Genomic DNA, 22,309 nt, shown 5'->3' with positions numbered 1-22,309 from the left:
AATGGGCAACTTCCCCGTGGAGAATAAACATTCCCCTCCAGAGAGGGATGTTTCTTTTCCTCTATAACCCACGATAATTTAACACCAAGTAAGAAGTCTCTGGTTTGACACAATAAATAATTAGAATATATCAAATTAAAAAAATAGTTACAAAAGCCTCAATGGAATTCTCTTTCTGACCTAACTACAGACAGATTCTTCACAGACAAAAGGTATCTCCGAAATCAGCTGCAGCTCCTCTCCCTGATCACTGGGCTTGGTCAACAAGTGCTGTCACGTACCCTTTGGAATACTGTTAAGACAAAACAATATAAAGCACAAGAAATCTACTCCTAAATTTGTTTTTCATACTGCCAACAGCATAGGAAGCAACCTTCAGCAGGGAACCCTCACAGCAGTGTACAGTGACAACGTCACAGCCCTAGAGTAATATGGAGAGGGGTACTAGGGGAAAACAAAGGATAGGAAGAAGAAAAAAAAACCTATAAAAGTTGGGAAAGGAAAAGATGAGCAAGAAAGAGAGGGAAAAAGACCAATACAAGTTCAGCTTGACCTCCCAGTGCTGGCAGTAGAGCAGATGAGATGTTGAACAACCGGAAGAGCTCCTTGGGGTCTGTCGTAACAAGGAATGTTGTTGGTATTTCCTTCACCATTGCCAATGAGCAAGCAGAAGTTAACCCTCTCTGACACCGACACGTGGCTCTGCTAGTGAGCTGTGGATGATCCCAAGAATTGACTGGACGCCCTCTCCCTCCAGTAAGGTGTGGTGATCCCCTTCAATGACGTGGACAGACACTTTCCCATCACATACCTGTGTAGATAGGAGAATGAAAATCTTATGCTCACAATTCACTACCAGCTGGTCACCTAGCTGTTTTGAGTTTGTCAGTCTTCTGAGTTACTCATATTAACACCACTGTCTCCATCAAACTGTCAAAAGCAGCACCAGTTTTATTCTGACACATTTTCATAGATTGGCTGCAGGACATTGTTTGGAACCAGTGTTTTAAAGCACCACAGTTTAACAGCCTGGCAGGTGATCTACCCAAGTATAAGCTGGTCAGGAAGCCAACCAACCTGATACTAACAGAATAATTTACCTATAATATCAAAGAATGACTGTTTTAAAATAGCTACTTCCAATCCCTGAAGAAAACCAGATTACTCTCCCACCTCATCTTTCTCCCACCACCTTATAAGGGAATATCCACTTAAGGTCATTATGTAACTTTAGTAACTTACATTCATTATTGATTCCAGTCTAGCTTGTAAGTTAGAAGTCTGAAGGGACAGGATGCTATAAACAGGAAGGTACTTCTGAAAATCACTTCCCTTTCCCTGGTATCTGTACCACAATCTGAGACACTTAACTCTTAAGTGAACTGAGGCTAAAGAGCAGTGGCCCTGTACAGACTACAGGAAAAAAACCCAAGTTTTTTTAGGCCCACAAAAAGCCCACATACTAACTTATAAGTGGTCCACAAAAGGCAACTAAGAAAAAGCCACCTCTACTGTCAGAAGGCTGACACTTGCTCTTCAGAAGTCTGCTCTTATGCAGTGGACAAATTTTAGGGATCTACAGTGAAAGGAGAAGACTAGAAGTTACTTCTGTCAAGTTACTTACTGTTAACATCTTGATCATCTAAAGTCCATCTAGGGAGCTGCAAGAATCAGCTACAGAAAACACACACTTATCCAACACAGAGGCTAGGCTTCCTGGCCCTCAATGCCTGGAAGGAGTCAACTCAGTTGCTTCTGAGGACTTCTCATTCTTGTTAGATCACAATAGCCACAGAATGATAATTCCTTTCTGGTTGATTTCGTCCCTTCTCTCTCAACAAGGATTACTTTCCATGTGTTTCTTTTGTTCCCCCAAATATCAGGAGCATCTCAAGTCACCTGTGGGTCTCAGACTGACCTCTGAGAGTCTGTAGTCTTCACCCAGACCATCTTCATAGTCGTTGTTAGACTGTGTCCGCATCAGCGTCACATTCCCATGGTATTTGGACTCTGGTATGTATTTATCAGCAGCCTTCAGCTTATAGTAAAAGGAAGTAGCAGCAAAGCTGAGTGCTTCATGATTGATGTTTGTGTGAATCCGAGTTATCAGGTCTGTAGCAGCTTTCACACGAGCCTCCAGATCTTTCAGGGGCAGAAGAACCTCCAGCAGCTGGAAATATTGACATTTTTTTTTCCCCTTTAATCTCAATATTTGAGATTCCATTTCCATTAAATAAACCCCCACAGCCCTCTTGTGCAACATAGAGATATGTATTAAAAAAGCAAAACATTACCTTACTGTATTCAATGGATATAAATTGCTGAATAAAGACACCCAATGCTTCAGTCTCCAATGCAGCCTCATTTCCTTGTGCCAGTTTGGCTCTATAGCTCTGGAAAAGAGAAGAGTAATATGCAAACATGAGAGGGGTGCACCTGATCTTGAATGTTCGATAAAAAACAATTACAGAACAAAGAGCTTTGAACTGGGAAAAAGGGAGAGGGGAAAAAAGACAGACAGAAGCTTGGGGTGGGGGTGGAAATCCCTTGAGAACAATTAGAAAGCAAACCCACGGGTGGCAAGGGCCTAGTATCCCCTAGAAAGTACAACGAAAATAGAAAGAAAAGCTTAAGCAAGGTTTTCTAGGACCCTGACATGAGAGTCTTGTCTTGCAGGCTCCAGAACCTTCTAGAAGACAAACTAATATTATGATTTATCATAGCAAGAGCAACATTTGTGCCCTAGGTCTCACCCGCTGAAGAAGACTACCCCCCATATGCTTCCATCCTTCAGTCATCCCTTGGCACCCACTGTCTACATCTGTGTCCCAGCTCCTGGCAAGGAAAGTCTGACAGCTTTTCAGATGGCTCCTAAGCAGCACAGTAAGCTCCAGAACATGAGCCCTGATGACACACTGTGGTCCCCAGACAGAAGATTGTCTCTGTACTGCTTACCTGAGTGTATGCTGCCACAAAGGAATGAGACCCATCAAAGAGGAAGAGACTGTTGAGTGCGTGGGAGGCGTTTTGTTGTGCTTGCAGTTGGGAGCACATTTCAAAGGCTACACAGGCACCAAAGGAGTAGCCAGCAATGCGGTAAGGTCCTTCGGGCTGTACCTGCTTCATGCAGCTGATGTAATAGGCTGCCAGGCTCTGGATGCTGTCCAGGGGAGCCGCTACAACATGGAAGGGAGACAGAAACAGGTTCTGGTGAAAAGACACGGACAGAGACTAGGACATTTTCACAAGCTCAGAAACAGCCCTGTTGGAAACATCTCGGTTATTCTGAAGGCAAGTTTCTAAAATCATGGTTAGCAACTTACATTTTGGACAAGGAGTAACATTCCTGCTTTCCAAAGGCAGGTAGGATAGCATGCCTTGCTTTCCTCCTGCATATTTACCTGCTGGCAGGGACTCAATGCAACATCCAGTGGTTCCGTTTCCTCACACATAAGTTCTTCAGTCTAACCTAGTACTCCTCTTGTTACACGGGGATGTTTGGCATGATACTATGCTGACTATAGGTACCAACTATAGGTACTGAGTTTAAGAGTCTAGAAGCAAAGCTCTCTCTATAAGGCAAGCAAAATTCAGCATGTTATGTTTACAAACTCAAGATGCTGAAGAACTGACATACCTTTTGTGCACTGGAAACCATAGCAGGGCATATGAAGTCTGGAGGCAAGAGTGCAGAAAATTGCAGTGGATCCTTCGATGGGATGGACCAGGAAAAGTGGGCGCTCTGTGCTCTGAACATCATTGAGGCGGGTGATCGTTGGCCCTTCCGGGTTCACCAACAAGTTGTTCAAATTTAGTTTTGGAAGTTCACCTGAGCCTGTCCTCATCAGTTGGGATGGCTTCAGCTCTTTGAAGGGAAGCATACCAGACAAACACCATTAGGTTCAGGATCAGTCGTGGTCACATAGCCATAGTCCTAAAGGAGAATCTCAGGGCTGCCCTGGACTAACCCATCAGCTCAGTAAGTCATCAGGGCACAGCCATAGGGATGTTCCTATTGTCAGCTGCTCTACAGCACCTGCACACGCTTTTAGCTTACCGTAAGTGTGATGTGACATTGTTTATTCCTCAGACAGGTAAAAGGTCCCAAATTACATAGAATCATAGAATCCTTTAGGTTGGAAGGGACCTTTAAGATCATCAAGTCAAACCATTGAGCCATTAGGGCTCTAAAGTCCTCTGCTAAAACAGATCAGAATCTGTCAGGGCTGGAAGGGACCACAAGGATCCCCCAGTTCCAACCCCGCTGCCATGAGCAGGGACACCTCCCACTAGATCAGGCTGCCCAGAGCCTCATCCAGCCTGGCCTTAAGCCCCCCAGGGATGGGGCCTCAACCACCTCCCTGGGAAACCCATTCAAGAGTCTCAACACTCTCATGGGGAAGAACTTCTTCCTCACATCCAGCCTGAATCTGCCCACTGCCAGCTTTGCCCCATTCCCCCCAGTCCTGTCGTTACTCGATATCCTAAAAAGTCCCTCCCCAGCTTTCTTGTAGCCCCCCTAAGATACTGGAAGGCCACAATAAGGTCACCTCAGAGCCTTCTCTTCTCCAGACGAAAGAGCCCCAACTCTCTCAGCCTGTCCTCACAGCAGAGCTGCTCCAGCCCTCATCCTGCACACAGCTGCACAAGCGTTCTCATGCAGGCAGATAACAGCGAGGTGAGAAAGCAGCTTTCATGCTCTTCCTTATACCCTGCCCCAGAACCGATGGGCCTGACCCAACCATCAATGCACTTCAGTGACTTGTCTGTCACTTAAAAGCTGCTCAGCTGTAACCTCATTTCATTATCTTATTTCACGATTTGATAGGGGCTGATATTGCTAGAGACGAAAGCTCCCAATCCATTGCTCAGTTGTTTGGGCTGAGGTGGCTGCCAGGAGCCCTAACCCAGATGCTTTACCCTCTGCTGTCCTGGACTTGGAGGAAAGTTCCCGCAGCTTGTTGATGGTGAGGAGTCGAATTTCTCTCATGGTCAACACGATGTCATAGTCCCTCTCCAGTGTCTGGCGCACCTCCACGCCCATCAAGGAATCCAAGCCCAAGTCTGACAAGGTACTCTCAGCATTCAGACTACTCACGTCACGGACACCTGAGGAAAAAAACCAGCACACTAACCAACAGCTGATTCCATTTTGTTTCTAGGCCTCTCTATCAGTATTTGCAGCTTCCTTTCCTCTTAAAACCTAAATAAACCTCAGCTACAGAGAACTACCTTTCAGGATTATCTAACACTTGCAGAAAATCACCTCTTCTATAACCCACATGTAGTCTTACAGGAATGAGTCTTCAGAGTACATGTTGTATGTGCACAGCTTTGTGACAGGGTATATATCAGTCCCAGCTAAATAGCTGTGAACATTGTCTCTTCAGCTCTAGATTAAGTTCAGAGCAGTCAGCTAGAGGAATTTCACATACTGGAGGCTTTTACTGAAACTGCAATCATAAATGTAAAGCAACTAATCCTCAGCTACACAAGGTGAAACTGTTGATTGCAACACTTGATGTCTGTCACACTGGAGGAAGGACACAGCAACACCACTGCACACACCCCACAGGAAATCATGACAAGATGCTAAACAGAGCACCTACAGCAGCACCACTGCTTTCCAAAAGCATTGGGATGGCAGATATCACCCATCAGTGCCTGTGTGAGTGCACTTACCCAGGATGTGAGCAACAGCTTCTACAAGATCCCGTTGGCTGCTTCCTTCAGTTTTTGCAGAGATCTTCTCTGCCAGGACAAAACTGGACATAACAGGATGGGGTTGATTCAGGAATATATCGAGCACCTCCATGCATGAGCTGATTTGCTGGGGGATAGTTCCCCCAACCACAGTTTCTCTGTTTCCCATTGTCTTCAAAAGGATGCCAACATCACCAATGGCTCCCCACTGAATTGCCAGGCCTGGAGGAGAAATGAGAAGAACAAACACACTAGGCAACAAATTAACACAAGAAACAAAAGGGACTTAAAAAACAGCTAAGCAAAGGCCAGTATTTCCTTTGTACTGTTAAGTGGTCAGTGTTCCTTAACACGTGAATGTCTCAGGGTAACAGCTGGGAGAGGAAACAGCCTTCAACATTCATTATCATTCCAGATAAGTGCACAAGTTTCTGGTGAGCTGGTGAGACACATTCTTCTGCACAATAAGTAAAGTCATCTTACCTGGGAGTCCATCATGGTGTCGCTGCTCACAGATGCGCTCCATGGTAGAATTGGCAAAGCCATAATTACTTTGCCCAGCATTTCCTCTTCCACAGCTTACAGAGGAGAACACAACAAAATAGTCCAGATCTGGACACTTCTTACGGGTCACCCTTGGAGCAGAGCAGAAGAGAGAAACCCCATCACAAAAACCTACTAACTATGTGCTGCTGTGGAAGGCTGGCACAAGAGTAAAATGACTAAGTTTTATTAGCTCTGTGACCATAAAAGCAGTTGGTATTTGTATTTGTCCTTTCTACAGACACTTACCAATCCAAATGAAGGGTGCCTGAATACTTGGGCTTGTTGACCTCCCAGAAGGATTCTGTGGTCTGATTTTCAATCATGCCATCTCTAAGGACCTGCAGGGGAGAGGGGAAGGGTTAAAAAACCCAAAAAGGTGCCATTTCAGGATCTCTAGTTTCTCTGTTTAAAACTGCTGCATGGTTTGACATCTGAGAGGATGTCACTACACATTGCATTTCAGTATCTTTACAGTATAGACATATCCTGAATGTTCTGAAATCTGACAAAGAAAACATGGCCTTTGGCAAGTCTGCTTTTTCTAGTACTGCCACTGCAACCTTCAACTGGCAAGCTCCATATGGGATTTTTCTTGTCCCCAAGGATTTTGGGTAGCTTTCATCTTACCCCAGAATTGAGCTTGCTGGCCAAATACTGTTGCTTCCCAGGTCAAGGGGCCAGACCTGTAAACCTTTAGTCACCAGGTAAGGCTAAAGCAAAGTGTCCTTTGAAAGGCAGCACAGCAATCTAAAACAGTACAAAGCCCGACTGCCCTCAGTAAAAGAAGCTACTTGAATGGCTGCTGCCTCTTAGGAGTCCCAAGGATTTTTGTCACTTACCACAGCCAAATTAAAGATGCCTCCAACTGGGCCAAGCCGCAAAGCTTCTTCTATCAACAGCTGTGTTCCTTCTAGTGTTCCAATATCACTGGTAGATACCAGCACTTCAATTCCCAGTGCCTTCCACTCTCTAACACGTTTAGCCTGGTAACCTACAAAAAATGAATGTGAGGAGTGCCTGGCATGCAGCATTCAAACCATACAGCTTTGGTTAAATTGCTCCTTAACTCTTTTCTGACTAGATAGGGACTGAATAGCTTAATAATTCCTGATTCAGCTACAAGAGGAAAACTGGATAAAACTTGAAGAGTAGATAGAAATCACTTGAGTATCAGAAATGTTCTAAATAGGTCAAAGTGGAGAACAGAGTTGGTGGGGGAGGAAAAAAAGAAAAAGTACAAGCACAACAGTAGAGGGAAATCAGCTTCATGAGAATTTCAGTGCTGGCACAGGAAATAGCTAAGATTAGAGTAAAGCAACAGATCATAGTAGCACAACCAGAACCTGAGAAGTAGAAGTATTTGATCTATCTTTTTGCACAAGTAGTGCAATTGTGAAGTTGACAATAGAAAGAATAAATCTCTAGAGACAGTGAAATTCTGTTATGACTGAATTTGTATGAGGAAACACTGAAGACTACCACTGATAAGAAATCTCAGTGCTGTGATTGTAATCAAACCAATGGCTTAAAACAGAGTAAAAATGCTTATTGATGTTATCAGATAGTAGGGCAGATCTCTGCAGATGAGCTATCTGAAGGAGCAAGAACAAGCCACACATTTGACTTGAGGGACAGAGTATATTTAGCAAGAGCTTATAGGCCTTGCCCTTGTGGCATGTGTTGTGCCATGACCATGGACAAGTCAGTGAGGCAGCCTGATGCAGACTTTGGAGAGGGGGTGAAGGGAAAAAAAGCCAGGCTGCAGAAATCCTGGGCAAGGGAGAAAATGGGAGAAAATAAAAGGCAGTCATGCCCCTTCTTCCTTTGTGACTTTTGCTTACCAGTTCGTATGCCAGAACGAGATGTCAGTATAAGCTTCTTTGCTCCTCTCTCAACTAGCCACTGTGCCAGCTCAAGCCCAAATCCTCCTAGGCCCCCTGTGATGATGTAGGACTTGGTAGGTGGACAGGAGGTTTGGGAGATGGCAGAGATCTTAACTGGTTCAGACCTTCTCAAAGGAGATTCCTTTTCCTCTTCTTGGACCTTTCCACCCCAAAAGGAAAAAAAAAAAAAAAAAGGAAAAAGACAATTAATATTGGCTACCCAATGCATTTCTTACCTTTCCATGCTATGCTCCTCCAGTTAATGGGAATGAATCTTATAGGATCAGTGCCAGACTTGACTGTTACATTCATTCCAATGCCAGCAGTAAAACAAACAACCAGATGCTGTCCAAGTTATACAACTTCAGCTTGAACTACATCCACTATAGTCACCTACACAGGATGAAAGATGCATCAGAGAAAAGTCATTATCTCATTACCTTGATCATAACTTTGCCAATGTGTTTTCCTTGGGCCATGAACCTGAAGGCAGCTTCTACCTCATCTTTGTTGAAGACTGTAGTCCTCAGAGGCTTTACTACACCATCTTTTATGCCTTTCTTCAACAACTCTGATACTACTTCCCACTCTTTGTTCCCGTCCTCAAAGACTGCATCTAGCAGTATCCCATGAAATGCCACGTTCTTGAGGAAGAGAGACATTCCTAGAAAAAGCAACTTGGTTATGGCCTGATGATTATGACATTTCACAACAGACTGTCTTCTGCTTCAGAAACATTTCTTTGTAGGTCATTAGTGTAAGACTGAAGACTAAGGCAGTTATTAGTTGCTAGAATTCTACATTTTCCAAATTCATTCTTGCATATACTCTGTACATGGTATATTAATTAGTTTGTTCTCCTACAAGCAGACTAGTTTGAAAGAAACGCCACTCACAAAAATTGTGTGACAAGAGGACAGACCACAACATAGTCTGATACTGAAAGACATTTCGTGTCTAGTGACAGCTGAATTAGACACACAGAGGAGGGAGAAATGATCCCATGTACATCCTGTCCACTTCTACAGGAAACTCTTGCTCACAGCAAGTTTTCCATGATGCCAGGATCTTCGGAGATTTAATTAGAATAAGGAAGGAGACAGTCAACACTTGCTATATGCAGTCATTCTACAACACATGAATACTCTTGTTATTTTTGACTAACACAGCACATCACAACAAGTTGAATTTGTTTTCCCATCCAAGAGAAATCGGGTTAATCTAGCCCCAATGCCATCAATAACTGGGAGATGCTGTCGACTCTTTTGAGGGACAAGAAGCCTCCCAGGTAAGTCTGGATACACTAGAACGTTGGGCAATCAATGACATGAAAGTCAGCAAAAACAAATGCCAAATTCCGCACCTTATACTGAGTAATTCCAGGCACAAGTATAAACTGGGAGAGGAGTGAAGAGAAAGCAGCCCTGCAGAAAGGGACCTGGGGCTGCTGGCTGACATCAGGCTCAGGAGCCAGCACCATGCCCTGACACCTGAAGGTAAACTGCACCCTGGGGTATATTAAACACAGCAGAATCAGATGATCAGGAGGGACTGTCCCACTGTACCTACCACTGGAGCAGCCTCACCTTGAGTACTGCATGCAGTTCTGGACCCCTCAATTTTCAAAGGATGTGAAGGGACTTGAATGCATCCAGAGGAAGGCAACCTAGCTGCTGAAGGGCTGGAAGGAGTGTACTGTGGGGAGTGGCTAAAGACTTTAGGTTTGTGTAGTTCAGAGCACAGGAGGCTGAGGGGTGACCTCACTGCTCTCTGCAGCTTTCTGAGGAGAGGATGTGGAGAGGGAGGTGCTCCCTGGGATCCAGTGACAGGACACCTGGGAATGGCTCGAGGCTGCACCAGAGGAGGTTCAGACTGCACATTAGGAAACACTTCTACTGGAACAGACTTCCTAGAGGGGTTGTTTTAGGGAGGTACCTGTCTGTGTTTGAGAGGCATTTAGAAAATGCTCTTAAATAATGTTTTAATTTTTGGTCAGCATTGAAGTGGTCAGGCAGTTAAGACTTGATGACTGTTGTGAGTCCCTTCTGAATGGAGCTACCATATCCTATTTAAGAGGGCACAGATATTCGTGAAAAAAACAATTAGGGTACTCTCAAGATCAGGCTCTGTGTAGTTACCTGAAATACTACAATTATCAATACTCTACAAACGATCAAGTTTACCTGGATCACAGGGCAGAACTGCAGCTTCTATAGCTATGAACTTCATTTGCCAATTTTTACAGTGTACTCCTCTATTGCAAACAGGTAGACACCTGCACATCCCAGAAAACTTCTAAGTCAAGAGCAACAGATCTATGAAATCTACAAGCCAACAGACACAGTGGTGAACAGTGCCAAGTGAAATGAATGCTGCTTCTTACTACCTTCCTATCCAAAAAACTTTGGAAGATCCTATACTGATTTTAAGGAAGATACTGATTCAAGAAAGATAATTTTGCGTGTTTTACGCAAGCTTCCAGAAAACCGTTGAGTACCATGTTCCTCCAGGAAGGCATTTGTTGAGAAGACCACATAAATTGTTAGTGATAAAAGTGAAATAAATACTCTAGCTAAAACCTTTTACAGATTTGATGATTAGTCTGTTTTCAGATAGTATCTATGTTGTGATGTCATGCTTGCTTAAACCTAATGACACATACTTCCCAGTGCCCCATCTTACCAAGCTGACTGTTGTTAGACAAATCAAATTTGCCTATTTCCAAGAAGCGTCCGTGTCGAGCAAGACAGCGCAAACTGGCTTGGAGCTTCTCCTCTGCCAAGGAGTTTAACACAAGGTCGACACCTGCAACAGAGGGAGAAGCAACCATTTAATAAATTCAGCTTGAAGGCTCTGCTGCTATCCAAGGAGACCTAGACAGGTGAGGGAGCCGGGTGAAGGTAAACCTTGTGAAGTTCAATAAGGACAAGTATAGAGTCCTGCAGCTGGGGAGGAACAACAGCAGCTACCAGTACAGGGATGGGGTTGTCCAGCTGGACTGCAGCTCCATGGAGAAAGGCTTTGGAGTCCTAGGGGACACGAAGTTATCCATGGGACAGCAGTGTGCCCCTGGGGCCAGGAGGGACAATGGTATCCTGGTGCACATTAATAAAAGTGTGTCCAGCAGCTCTAGGGAGGTTCTCTTCCCCCTCTAGTCTGCCCTGGTGAGACCTCACCTGGAATACTGTATTGTTTTGGGCTCCCAAGTTCAAGAAGGACAGGAATCTACTGGAGATGGTTCAACAGAGAGCTAGGAGGATGATTAAGTGACTTGAACATCTCTCCTCTGAAGAAAGACTGAGAGAACTGGGACTGTTTATAGTCTTGAGAAGAGAAGGAGAGGGGATCTTATTAATGTCCATAAATAGCTGAGGAGTGGGTGTTGAGAGGAGGGGGACAGGCTGTTTTTGGTGGTGCTCAGTAATAGGACAAGGAATAACGGGCATAAGGTAGAACATCCGAAGTTCCACCTCAACATGAGGAGAAGCTTCTTTCCTGTGAGGGTGATGGAGCACTGGAACAAGCTGCCCAGAGAGGCTGCAGAGTCTCCTTCTCTGGAGACTTTCAAAACCCTCTGCATGAGCTCCTGTGTGACTGGCCCTGGGTGATGCTGCTTTGGCAGGGGGCTGGACTAGATGATCTCTAGAGGTCCCTTCCAATCCCTGACATTCTATGAGAGCCTAACCCTGTTCTCTAGTGATTCATTTTGACTTTAGCAAGTACAACTGCATAATGCTGCACAGCTGACAAAAGAAGGAAAAGCATTCCTGGAACTTGCCTTTTCCGTTGGTAACTCGCAGAACGTGTTCCTCAAAGGCAGTACTTCGGGAGCTGGCAAAGCTGTTAGCATCCAGCTGTGGGAACCTTGCTTGGAGATATTCACGTTTCTCAGTGGAACCTGGAATTAGAAGATAATTTGAATTACACTGTTTTTTATGATGAAACAGCCCATTTTCATCTGCACATCTATTCCCAAGGACTATAAATCTGAGCAGCCATCAAGCACTTGCTTCAAATCTCTCAGGCTCTCAAAGTGTCAAACCTTAGGACAAAGCCTGTCTAATTGTTACTGCTCAATTATGAGGTAGAGGAAGGACCAGAAACAGACCAAGCCTTTACAATGAATAGACTTTCTTTGATCATGCTACTGAATTTAATTGATTTTCTTCCACGCTTTTCATTATATAGTGTACAGAAATGGATAAATTTGTCTGTGCTGTGGAAGTTTCAAATGCACAGTTGGTAGCTCTTTTGCCATATATCTGTTCTAGAAACTGGATCAAAATTACAGGAGATCATACTGGGGGAAAAAAAGTACACACATAAATATGTATCTTTATGTAAAATAAACACTTGTGTGCATGTACACATTCCTTCTATTTATTATACATTTTAAAACATGATATGTTGTTCCCAACCTTAACCATGGGCCTCAGCACTCACCCACAGTAGCAAAGACTCTGCAGCCCATGCTCAGGGCAATGGCAATGGCTGCCTGGCCCACACCTCCTGAGCCAGAGTGCACGAGGATGCTCTCGCCCCTCCTGATACCCCCTCGCACCACCAGCGCGTAGTACGCAGTGGCGTAGACCACAGGCACCGACGCCGCCTCTTCCAGGGTCCTAAGAAGCAAAGGGAAAGAGAGCTTGGAAAAGACTGCTAGATTCTCCTGATGAAATTTGCTTTCCTGCAGTGGAAAGGTTAAACTGCTGAGATAGACCAAGAAGTATAAATAGCTGTCAATCACAGAAGAGTACCACAGCAGCCAAGCACAGCACAGAGCTTCATCCTTCTGCAAGAGTATTTCAGTAACTAACCAGCAACATAACCAACACTGATATCCCAGTGTATGCTGAAAGACATGATGCTAAGAGCCCAGAAAGAGATGTGCAACACACTAGGCAGAAACCAGCACTCAAACCCTGCACTGAGTCTAAGCCCAGTCCTACATCTGCTCAGGAGGCTCTAGCTCTTATTTCCCAGAGGGGAATCTACCCATTGTGCAATACTCTGATCTGATCAAGCCTCTCAACAGCCTCAGACAGGAAGGCAAGTCTTAAACCAGAAAACAGAAGTTGACCTACCAGTTTTCAGGCACCTCCCATAGAAACCTCTTGTGACAGTCTACAACTGTAGCCAGACCCTTGGCTGGTAGCAGTCCCATCACCCTTCTTCCAGCCAGGTCTCGTCCAGAGAACTCCATGCCCAGCATGCACTGCTGTGACACCCAGTTACCTAAAAGAATGTTAGCATCTTTTACAAAGGGAATTTATCTCGTAAAATCCCTTGGTTAAAAGTTTACTACAACAGTAGTCCCTGAAAGTCACAACTCCAGAAACAGAAGTAGTGCTGGGATTTATCTACTATGTACACAGTTCACAAGTCACCATAGTTAATTTCTTAGAAGAATATCAGAAAAGGACTTGGTCTCTTTAAATCTTACTCGTTATCCTCAATGATATTGCTTTAGTTCCCCGTTTTCATCTGAGGAATTTATTGAAAACACCTTGTTTCAGAGGCAATTTTGTTTCTCTTTGAAGAAGAATGATGCATAAGCTAGAAAGGATGATCACAGCAAAAATATACTGTGAAGCCTTAATTTTGGCAAGCACATGTTTTAGGCAGCGACCTATCTCAACTATGAGGGGAAATCCAGCCCTAATAAAGTCACCTTTAAGGATCTCTAAATGCACTTTTTACATGTTCTGTCCCCTCTCCTTTGAGGGGAACTTTATAATCATTTAATAGACATTACATTAATTTTTAATGTCTTGCTTTGTAGTCAGTTAGCACCTCCATTTTTCTAAACAGATTACTTCACCTAGCATTTTTCTTCCCTAAAAGCAAAGCATATCCAGGAGCACAGCCGCATGAAAATTCAACATTCTCACCTTTAAAATATACCTTGCCCACCTCTGGAGTCTCCAGCAAATTGTTTCACCTCACATTTGATATCTACGCATGGGGACTAGTGATGTTCTCACAACAAGGTTTATTTTGTCACGTGAAGAACGATATTGCAGCTGGAAGCAGAGGCAGGAGTTTTGGGCGTGCGGCCCTGCAGCGGGGCTATCCTTCCTGTCCAGCAAACGCTGTCTGGCTAAACACACACCGACACACTTCAGTGGATAACCAGCACTCCAGAGATTACGCAGATAACCTGGAGGACAGCACTACCCAAGTCCCCTCTCCTGCAGCGTGACCTCAGCTCACCGGGGATGGCGTCCGGGGAGAGCTTTCCCGTGGCCAGCATGATGTCCCTGAAGTTGAGGGAGGCGTAGCAGACCCTGCAGAGCTGCAGGCCGGGCGAGGCGCGGAAGTGCCGCAGGGGGGACGCGAGCCAGCGCAGGGAGGAGAGGTCCCCGCGCGTCAGCGCGTTCACGTAGGCGTACTCCGTCAGCTCCTCGGGCTGGGCTGCAGGGGAGGCAGAACTTCCATTAGCACGGGCACGTGCCCTCCAGACCGAGTCAAGTCCTTGTGGAACTGCTACCACCTGTTCCATTTGCTCTCCAGAAAGCCCATTCTAACCCTGAAACTACTACCCATGCCCTGAGTAGCTCAGCCCTCTTCCTGTTTACTTTGAGCTGGAGCAGAAGAATTCCAAATTATCCATTAAAATAATTATAGTAAAAAATAATTCCAGGAACAATGGCTCTTCTTATTTCTATTCAAAGTCCATTCAGACTCAGGGCTCTGCAAGTGGTCCTCAGACAAAGGAGTTACCTTGCTGCAATGGGAGATGCCTGAAGGAGCCCCACTTTCCATCACGATACACATTCATCACCAGGTCGCTCTGAACAATCTTCTGCATCTCCAGGGAAGAAAGACTTGTGGGTGGGACAGCTGATGAAGGGTTCAGGTTGGAAATGAACACACACCTGGAAGCCAAGAGTTGATATTACAGTTGTTTTGTTACAGGCCTGAAAAGAAACTAATGCAAAAATACCTCATCTCCAACTGTGACTCAAGGGCTTGCTTACAAACCTGATTCTGTGGCCTTCTGCTTCCAGGCGGAGGCAGTTCACCATTCCCAAAATTCCTGAGTTTGCACAACTGGTGGCAGTCAACCACACAGGCTGCTCCGATTGGTCAGCCAAGACCTCCTACAAGACAAAACCCAAACACTTTTACCAGAAACCACAGAAATAGTCCTTGTGTCCTTAAGGCAGAGAGATAAATAACTTCTATTTTAACCAAACTAACATACAGACACCCCCCTTTCTTTTAACACTGCTAAATATCTCATTCAGCCAGTGTAATGACTCAGAAATTCAGATATCCAGCACAAAGGAATTCTTACCTTCAAGGATTCAACCCACTTAAAATGGGTCTCGTCTATCGGCATAAAAATGGGTGTTTTGGCAGGGGCTTGCCTGCGACACAGGAAGATAACTGAGCCAAAGAACGATTTCTTCATGGCAACCAGACTCAGTGAGGCTTTGCTGAATAAGGCCTGCCACTGTGCCTGTCAAATCAGGTAAAACAGCAATTAACAGGGAAGTCAAATGTTAATTACAAATAAAAGCCACATCCATAGTTCACGTTAAGTCTTCTCAAAGACAGCTTCACCAGGAACAAGAGCCACTGTCCACCTCTTTCTTGCTTTTGCTTGAAATCTTAACTGTTCTGTACTGTCTCAGTACAAATACATATAACATCACAGTACTTTACCCACATCTAGACTACTCCTTCCCTAAAACATCCTCAGAAAGTAGTAGTACAATTATCTCAAAGCCTTGGTTAGGCAACTAGTCTTACCACACCAGTGGGTGTCCAAAAAACAGAGCAGTAACCATGTTGTCAAATCTCAGGATATTTGAGCATGTATAGATTTTAATTCCAGAAGTCAGGCACATCTCCACAGACAAACACAATGTACAGATTCCAACAGAAAAAAAAAACCAACAGTGGAAACACTGAGTTTAGATGTTACTTGTCTACCTCACATAAGCCCTGTCTGCAACAGAGAAAGTAAAGCAGGAGAGAAGAAATGTGAGAAACAAAGTGACTCAAATCCTTCAGCTACACAAGGGTGAGGAGAAGCCACCAACCACTAAGAGGGAAGAAGCACCTGTAAATGTAGCATTACACTGAAATAGCATTTCAGAAAATAAAGAGAATGAAAATGCATGTATGGCCTGTCCAGAAACACCACGACTCTACTATCTGAATAGAATAAAGAGGACTCCAGGCTCTTAGAAAAGCAGCCGTCTGCTTTTCATATGCCAGGCTCAAAATAGTGGAAGTTGTTTTACAGCATGATCCCTTATATCAAGGACTAGGGACAATGTCCCTATTCAGAAAACTTTAAGAACTGTATTAAGCCCTGCCCAATCTGCCCTGCATTGTATTGTTCTCTTTAGAAAAAGGTGTATTCAACTCACATGTATCTTATCCAAGAGATTTGCTAATACCAGGCTATTGACACTCATGGCAGATCCAGGTAAGTTAGCACCTTCAGTAGCATCTCAGTCTTCTTTCTAGCCTTCTCTTTACTGGATAGGATGCAAAGCCAAAGAATTCACCCTTTCTTCTCAAATCTCCTTGAAAAATCTTTGCTGAAAGTGAATTCTGGCACTTCATGTCACTGCCATTCAAAATCCAACTCCAGAATTGTAAATAAGTTGGACTGTTAGAAATGCTACTTTCTTCTCAGAGGAGAGGAAAGAGGCTACAGCCCCTTGAATCAGGAAGTATACATACGTTCTGTGGAAGGGCAGTTTCTAAGCAGTTAAGTGCTTAGTTTAACAGCTGCCAAGAGAAGGTTATGTCCCAGTTCCCACCCTTTCCCCAGCCACTCACTCTCCTCCTCTTGTACCAGCACCGGCATCAGTTCATCTGCATGACATACTGGCTTGCAGATATAGAGCAGACACCCTGCCCTCCCCTGCCTTCCAGGGGCTTACTCTGCTGTGTCTCATGATGGGATCAGATAAAGTGGAGAAAGGAAGGAAGGAGGAAGAAAAAAAGGAAGACAGAAAAGCCTTCCCTTCTGGTAGCACTTCATCATCAAAAGAAGTTAACTGCTTTGCAAAGTCGCACTCCCAGCAGCGGGATCAAAAAGAAGAGAGCTATTTTGATACCAAAGCTTTTTAGGATCCTACAGTGATAAAGCTGTTCCCCATCTAACAATACAGCACATTATTTTAGCTATAAAGGAATTGTCCTGGCCAGTGTTTTCATACACATTACATACATATACAAATGACAATGAGTAAGAGTACTCTCCAAACTCAACATGGAAATTCACAACTCTTCTCTCCTGACTATTCCTGCAGATGGTCTCAGTGGCAAGTGATGCAAGTGATGTCTACTCAACATTCACCACGAAAGCGTCTGCAAGCAGCAGATTCCAGACTACCAGCTGAGAAAGTATTTGTCCTTGCAGGAGGCTTACCTCACTCAGGAAGCCACGTTTCTTCTGGAGATCTGGACTTGTAAGGAAACTGACAATTTCTGAGAGAGTTTCTCCTTTAATAAGAGTGTGTAGCAAAACAAACCCTCCTTCTTTCACTGCAGCTGCCAAATTAGGGAGAATTTCCGTGTTATTCACTAGAACACTTGTTGAACAGTTGTATACCACCAGGTCTGCATTGGTCAGATTTCCAGAGGGAAGGCTAGATGGATCCCACTGGCCAGAGGAAACCCCAGCATCTTGTAGCTCTGTTTCATTAGCTGCAAGAGCTTTCAGAACGCTGTCAGTGGCAATGTATTCCACCTGCAACAGGGGCTGAGTGTTCAGAGTGCTTCTGACACGAGAGAACAGACGTCCACTTCCTGCAAGAGCCTGTGAGAAAAGAAGAGGAAATAAAAGGGGAAACCATGTTGAAACATGAATGATATCTAGAATTATAACTGGAACAATGAAAGTATGTGATTTGGTTACTGGAAGGCCTAGCAACATTAGCCATAGTCCCACTCCAGGCTTCCAGCTAACCTCTACTATCTTCATCCTGTGACTGATCATGTTCTCCAGTGCCACATCCAGGCAAGTCTTCAACTCTGAAGAATCTAGCAACCCATTGAGAAGAGGGTCCTCATGGAAGTGCATCTTCTCTCGAGTCACAATCTGTTCCAGCTCAGAATAGAAGTTTCCATTCAGTTCCAGATTGCACACTTCAGCAAGGATGTGCTGAAGGCCCTTCTGTACGGGTAAGGACTCTGTGGCAGCCACTGCATTTTCTAGTCCAGGGATGTTTAATTTGACCCCATGCACTGCCACCTTAGCCTGTAAGTTCTCCATCAGTTCTATGGAATAGAAGGAAAAATGAAAGGAAGAGGGAGGCTTTCTAAAAACATTTCTTTTCCTCTTTGCCTCCATTAGCCATACCAGCTGGTCAGCACCACGAATAATAGCATCTTGTATCATTAGCCTAGCCACAGAGACATAGTGCACACTCCTGTATGTTCACCATCACGTAGTGTAGTGGAGCTGTAGCCCCCAAACAAGTAGGCTTTGTGGCAAAGCAGTCTAAACCACCAAGATTACATGTGGCAAGACTAAGAGGGTAACCAACAGAAAACTGCTGACTGATCTAGGGAGTTTGGAAGGGAAATGGTAAATTTCTACAGATATAAAAAATACTAAAATTTTTTTTTTTTGGCTTTATAACCAGATGGAAAAGAGCTCATCCTGACTGAGATCAGAAGTAATTACAAAAAAAAGAAAAAGTTCCTACTGCAGCATATGTAAAAAACCTTGGGGACAGTATTTGGACAATGCAGATATTTCTCTCAGACATTTCTGTCATGCTGAAACATTCCAGTAGTATGATGACAAACCAGTCCCACTTTACCTTTGCAGTGCTCCAGATAGACATGAAGATGCACACTGGAAGACAAACAGTCAGTCTCAGTATAGGGCACAAAGCAGAATTTTTCCAGGGTGGGAGGGATCCGTTCCTGTTGTCGTCGTGGTGCCACAGAGGCATGAAGACCACTGATCTGAACACCTCCTGCTTTAACACTGTTTAGACAGCGGTCTAGAACAACATCAACAGCTGAAAGACAGGAAAGCAACAGAAGTTTGCATCAAACACTACCAGTATTTTATTCCAGGTGATCAGATGAAGCCCTGTATCAGGCTGTTAGAGAAGGGTAGCCTGGAGCACCCCAGAGACCTTACCCTGCAGGCCGTCCCGGCGGCACAGGCGCTGCTGGTGCAGCACGGGGTCGATCCACACCCCGCGGATCCGCGTCGGCAGGCGCAGGCTGCGCTCCGCCTCCCCCAGGATTATCACGTGGAGCAGGGTGTCCAGGAAGGTCACCCAGTTCCCATTCCACAGAACTTTCCCTGTGCTTCCTGCAGGAGAAGAGGAAGGGGAAGCTTCACTGTGATTTTGTCATTCAGTAGATGCCAGAAGTCGTTGCTTATCGGATGTAACGCCTGCTGTATGCGCCCAGCTTCCCTCGTACACTCCAGCTGTCGCTGGAGTTACACTGCAGTTACTACATTGGAGACAGCAGCTTTCCCACTGCTCTGACAGAACTCTTAGTTGTTCTCTATTATCACACAAAGTAAACTACCACAAAAAGCACAGCCCAGTGGACTGTTAATATCAATGGAATTGAACGATCAAATATTCACCATTACAATAATCATGCTCATCATTTTTCTATAGAAGGTAAACTCACCTTCACTGCTGCATTCCAGAAGGCCCTGAAAAGTTGGTCCATAATTATATCCACGCAGATGCAGCTCTTGGTAAATGTCTTCTTTCAAGAGGCCAGACTTTGGGCTCACATCTTCTTCAGCCTGAAAGTCAACTGGCTGGCTGTGCAAATTCTTCAGAGCAGTGTTTTCTAGGACGGAGATCTTCCCTGATGGGCACAATGGCAAGAATCAGAATCATCAGAGTCCATAAACAATGGGTTTTAGTAAGTGTATACACTTAACACTACCTCCACTTACCACTCACAGCCAGATTCCCATTCCCTGACACCTCAAAGCAGCGGGAAGCAGGCATGAGTCTTACTTCCAGCTTCACTGATCCTGCAGTAAATATGGAGGAAGACAGTATGGTGAGGTCATTCATCACTACCATTTTCAAGCAGAGCTTTCTCTTTCACTATCTCCAGGCTCACTGCACACGACATGTAATAAAGATGATCCTAACATGTGCTACTTGACTGTATCAATTCACTTCTTTGCCCAGTCACATTGCACTCTCTCTCTTGTGCTCCTCCGCTCTTTCCCCTTGCACTTCTTTCCTCCCACTTCCTCCAACTCCATTACAGTTTTGTATTTGTAGCAGCATTCCTCACACACCTGTTTTGGGAAGGATAGTTGCCTGATGAATTGTGACTTCTTCAAACATAACAGCCATTTGCTCCATGACCACCCCAAGAGACCGTGCCAGAGTTTGCCAAGCCAGTACCAGGTACCCAGTTGCTGGGTACAGGACTCTGCCATCAATGCAATGACCAACTAAGTAATGGTCAGGAGAGCCAGGACTTACATCTGTCAAAGAATAAAGAGCAGAATAAAATCAACAAAAACACCCTAGTGAAGAGGTCTTCTCAATGTCTAAGATTCTAGTGGTTTCTCAAACTATCCTGCCTGGCAATACACAGCTCTTAAAACTATGTAAGTCAGAATCAAAATTTCCTGCTCTGTTCATATTCCTTCACCCCCTTTTTCAGAAGCAAATCTGGCCTTTTTTCAATTTAAACCAAACCAAACCAAACATTAACCTTCAGAAGAAGCCTTCAAGGATGCTTCTTTGAGTATCCTTTTCCTAGTTTTACAAGGGAAATGCAGAGCTAAAGCAGGAAAGAGACAAACAGAAAAACCCAAAGGGGCAAACACACCGATGTTGTAGACTGAAGCAGCTGCAGAGCCTTTGGAACCTGCTGCAAAGTCTTCACCTTTTTTAACATCCCATTCCTGGCTGTGGTCCCATTTGATGTATGGAGAAATAAGGGGTGTTCCCACTGGGACAGGGTATTCCACAGCTGGGAACAAGTTATTTCCAAGAACATTTAACCTAGAAACATAAAAAGGATCAAGATAATGCAAGGTGGGGGGGTGGTGGAATTGACCATAATACTTAGAGGTCAGACAGTAATTTGCCTTCAGCTCCAGGTCTTAAGATTTCTCCAGGAGTACCCTGAACACTTACTGCAGCCAAACTTGTAATTCTAACAGTCTACAAGATGCAGAGTTTATATCCAAGAGCTAGTTCCTGGTTCCTAGGCCTCTAAAATGGGACTCCTTTTTAAAAGGCACCTTCCCAGCCCAAGCAGTCACCAACCCAAGGCAACATTTCATAAGTGAGCATGTTAAATACATGAAGCATAGACGTAACACTTATTTTTTCCAGATTTGTTGAATAGATACTTCAATCTTTGTGAAGACACACGTGCTAGAGAAGAGACTAGAATTCTCTCCTAACTGATATCCCACTCACCTTCCTCCCTTAGTCTCCTTACCCAGTTAAATGAATCTTTCCAATCTGTGTTAGGAAGAACTCCAAATTATTTTTCTGCTCTTTCTTCATCAAAGGTAGAATGGTGCAAGTTGGTTTCAAAGTTCTCCTCAAGATAGCCTGGTCAAACAGAGTCCATAAATCACTGGTAGAAGGCATTACTTCCTACTCTGAATTTATTATTTTTCTATCTGTTACAGTGACAAGAGGTTTGTGCTAGCAGCTAGAATGAACAGCACTTAACAGGGAGGAGGAAGAGCAGCACAGCATCCTTCCAGCAACCCAAGAGGAGGCACATTTGGTAAAGCAGAACCTATGTAATATTCATTACATTCTGCCAAAACAAATCTCCTTTTTCCCAGCAATTAAGTGGAATCAAAAGCTGCACTTCAAGAGCTGCAAGATCACCCTCTCAAGCCTCCCACTTGCACACGCACACCATGCACAGTTTAGGCTTGCTCCCAGGAGCAGGCCTTCAGTCTGAAGCATCTGAGAGCACTTTCCAAGCAACAGCTATTAAATGAAAAAATGCTTCCTTGAACATCTGTCCCATGGGAGAAGGGAGGAATGGAAAGAAAAAAATCAGAACAATCTTAAATCCAGCTGATGAAGTCTTTAGTCACTTGCATTAGAGTCCAGATTTCTCCAATGATTCTAAAATGAAATGTATAACCTTTTCACAGAGATAAGGATCTGCCCAATTTAAAAGCTCTGGTCTGATTCTCCTTTCAAGTCACTTTCAAAGCACAA

General features: G+C 44.4%; 1 protein-coding gene across 1 annotated transcript in view; it reads right to left on the bottom strand.

The window, feature by feature from the left end:
* Window positions 1-673: 673 nt before the first annotated feature.
* Window positions 674-22,309, bottom strand: part of LOC103774070 (fatty acid synthase-like) — a 36,047-nt gene continuing 14,411 nt past the window's right edge. Inside the window, 29 exon segments of the mRNA XM_008941455.1 lie at window positions 674-811; window positions 1,919-2,170; window positions 2,295-2,393; window positions 2,956-3,176; window positions 3,638-3,865; window positions 4,921-5,109; window positions 5,683-5,925; window positions 6,187-6,338; window positions 6,496-6,587; window positions 7,089-7,240; window positions 8,091-8,292; window positions 8,573-8,796; window positions 10,815-10,937; window positions 11,911-12,030; window positions 12,576-12,754; window positions 13,217-13,367; window positions 14,346-14,546; window positions 14,856-15,010; window positions 15,117-15,235; window positions 15,433-15,597; window positions 17,530-17,919; window positions 18,070-18,380; window positions 18,929-19,132; window positions 19,258-19,434; window positions 19,767-19,952; window positions 20,044-20,124; window positions 20,401-20,592; window positions 20,943-21,118; window positions 21,564-21,679. Coding sequence (XP_008939703.1) covers window positions 674-811; window positions 1,919-2,170; window positions 2,295-2,393; window positions 2,956-3,176; window positions 3,638-3,865; window positions 4,921-5,109; window positions 5,683-5,925; window positions 6,187-6,338; window positions 6,496-6,587; window positions 7,089-7,240; window positions 8,091-8,292; window positions 8,573-8,796; window positions 10,815-10,937; window positions 11,911-12,030; window positions 12,576-12,754; window positions 13,217-13,367; window positions 14,346-14,546; window positions 14,856-15,010; window positions 15,117-15,235; window positions 15,433-15,597; window positions 17,530-17,919; window positions 18,070-18,380; window positions 18,929-19,132; window positions 19,258-19,434; window positions 19,767-19,952; window positions 20,044-20,124; window positions 20,401-20,592; window positions 20,943-21,118; window positions 21,564-21,679 — 5,238 coding nt within the window.

This window comes from Merops nubicus, unplaced genomic scaffold, assembly GCF_000691845.1.
Source record: "Merops nubicus isolate BGI_N331 unplaced genomic scaffold, ASM69184v1 scaffold12800, whole genome shotgun sequence".
Classification (NCBI taxonomy): Eukaryota; Metazoa; Chordata; class Aves; order Coraciiformes; family Meropidae; genus Merops; species Merops nubicus.
This window is presented reverse-complemented; position numbering and strand designations above follow the sequence as displayed.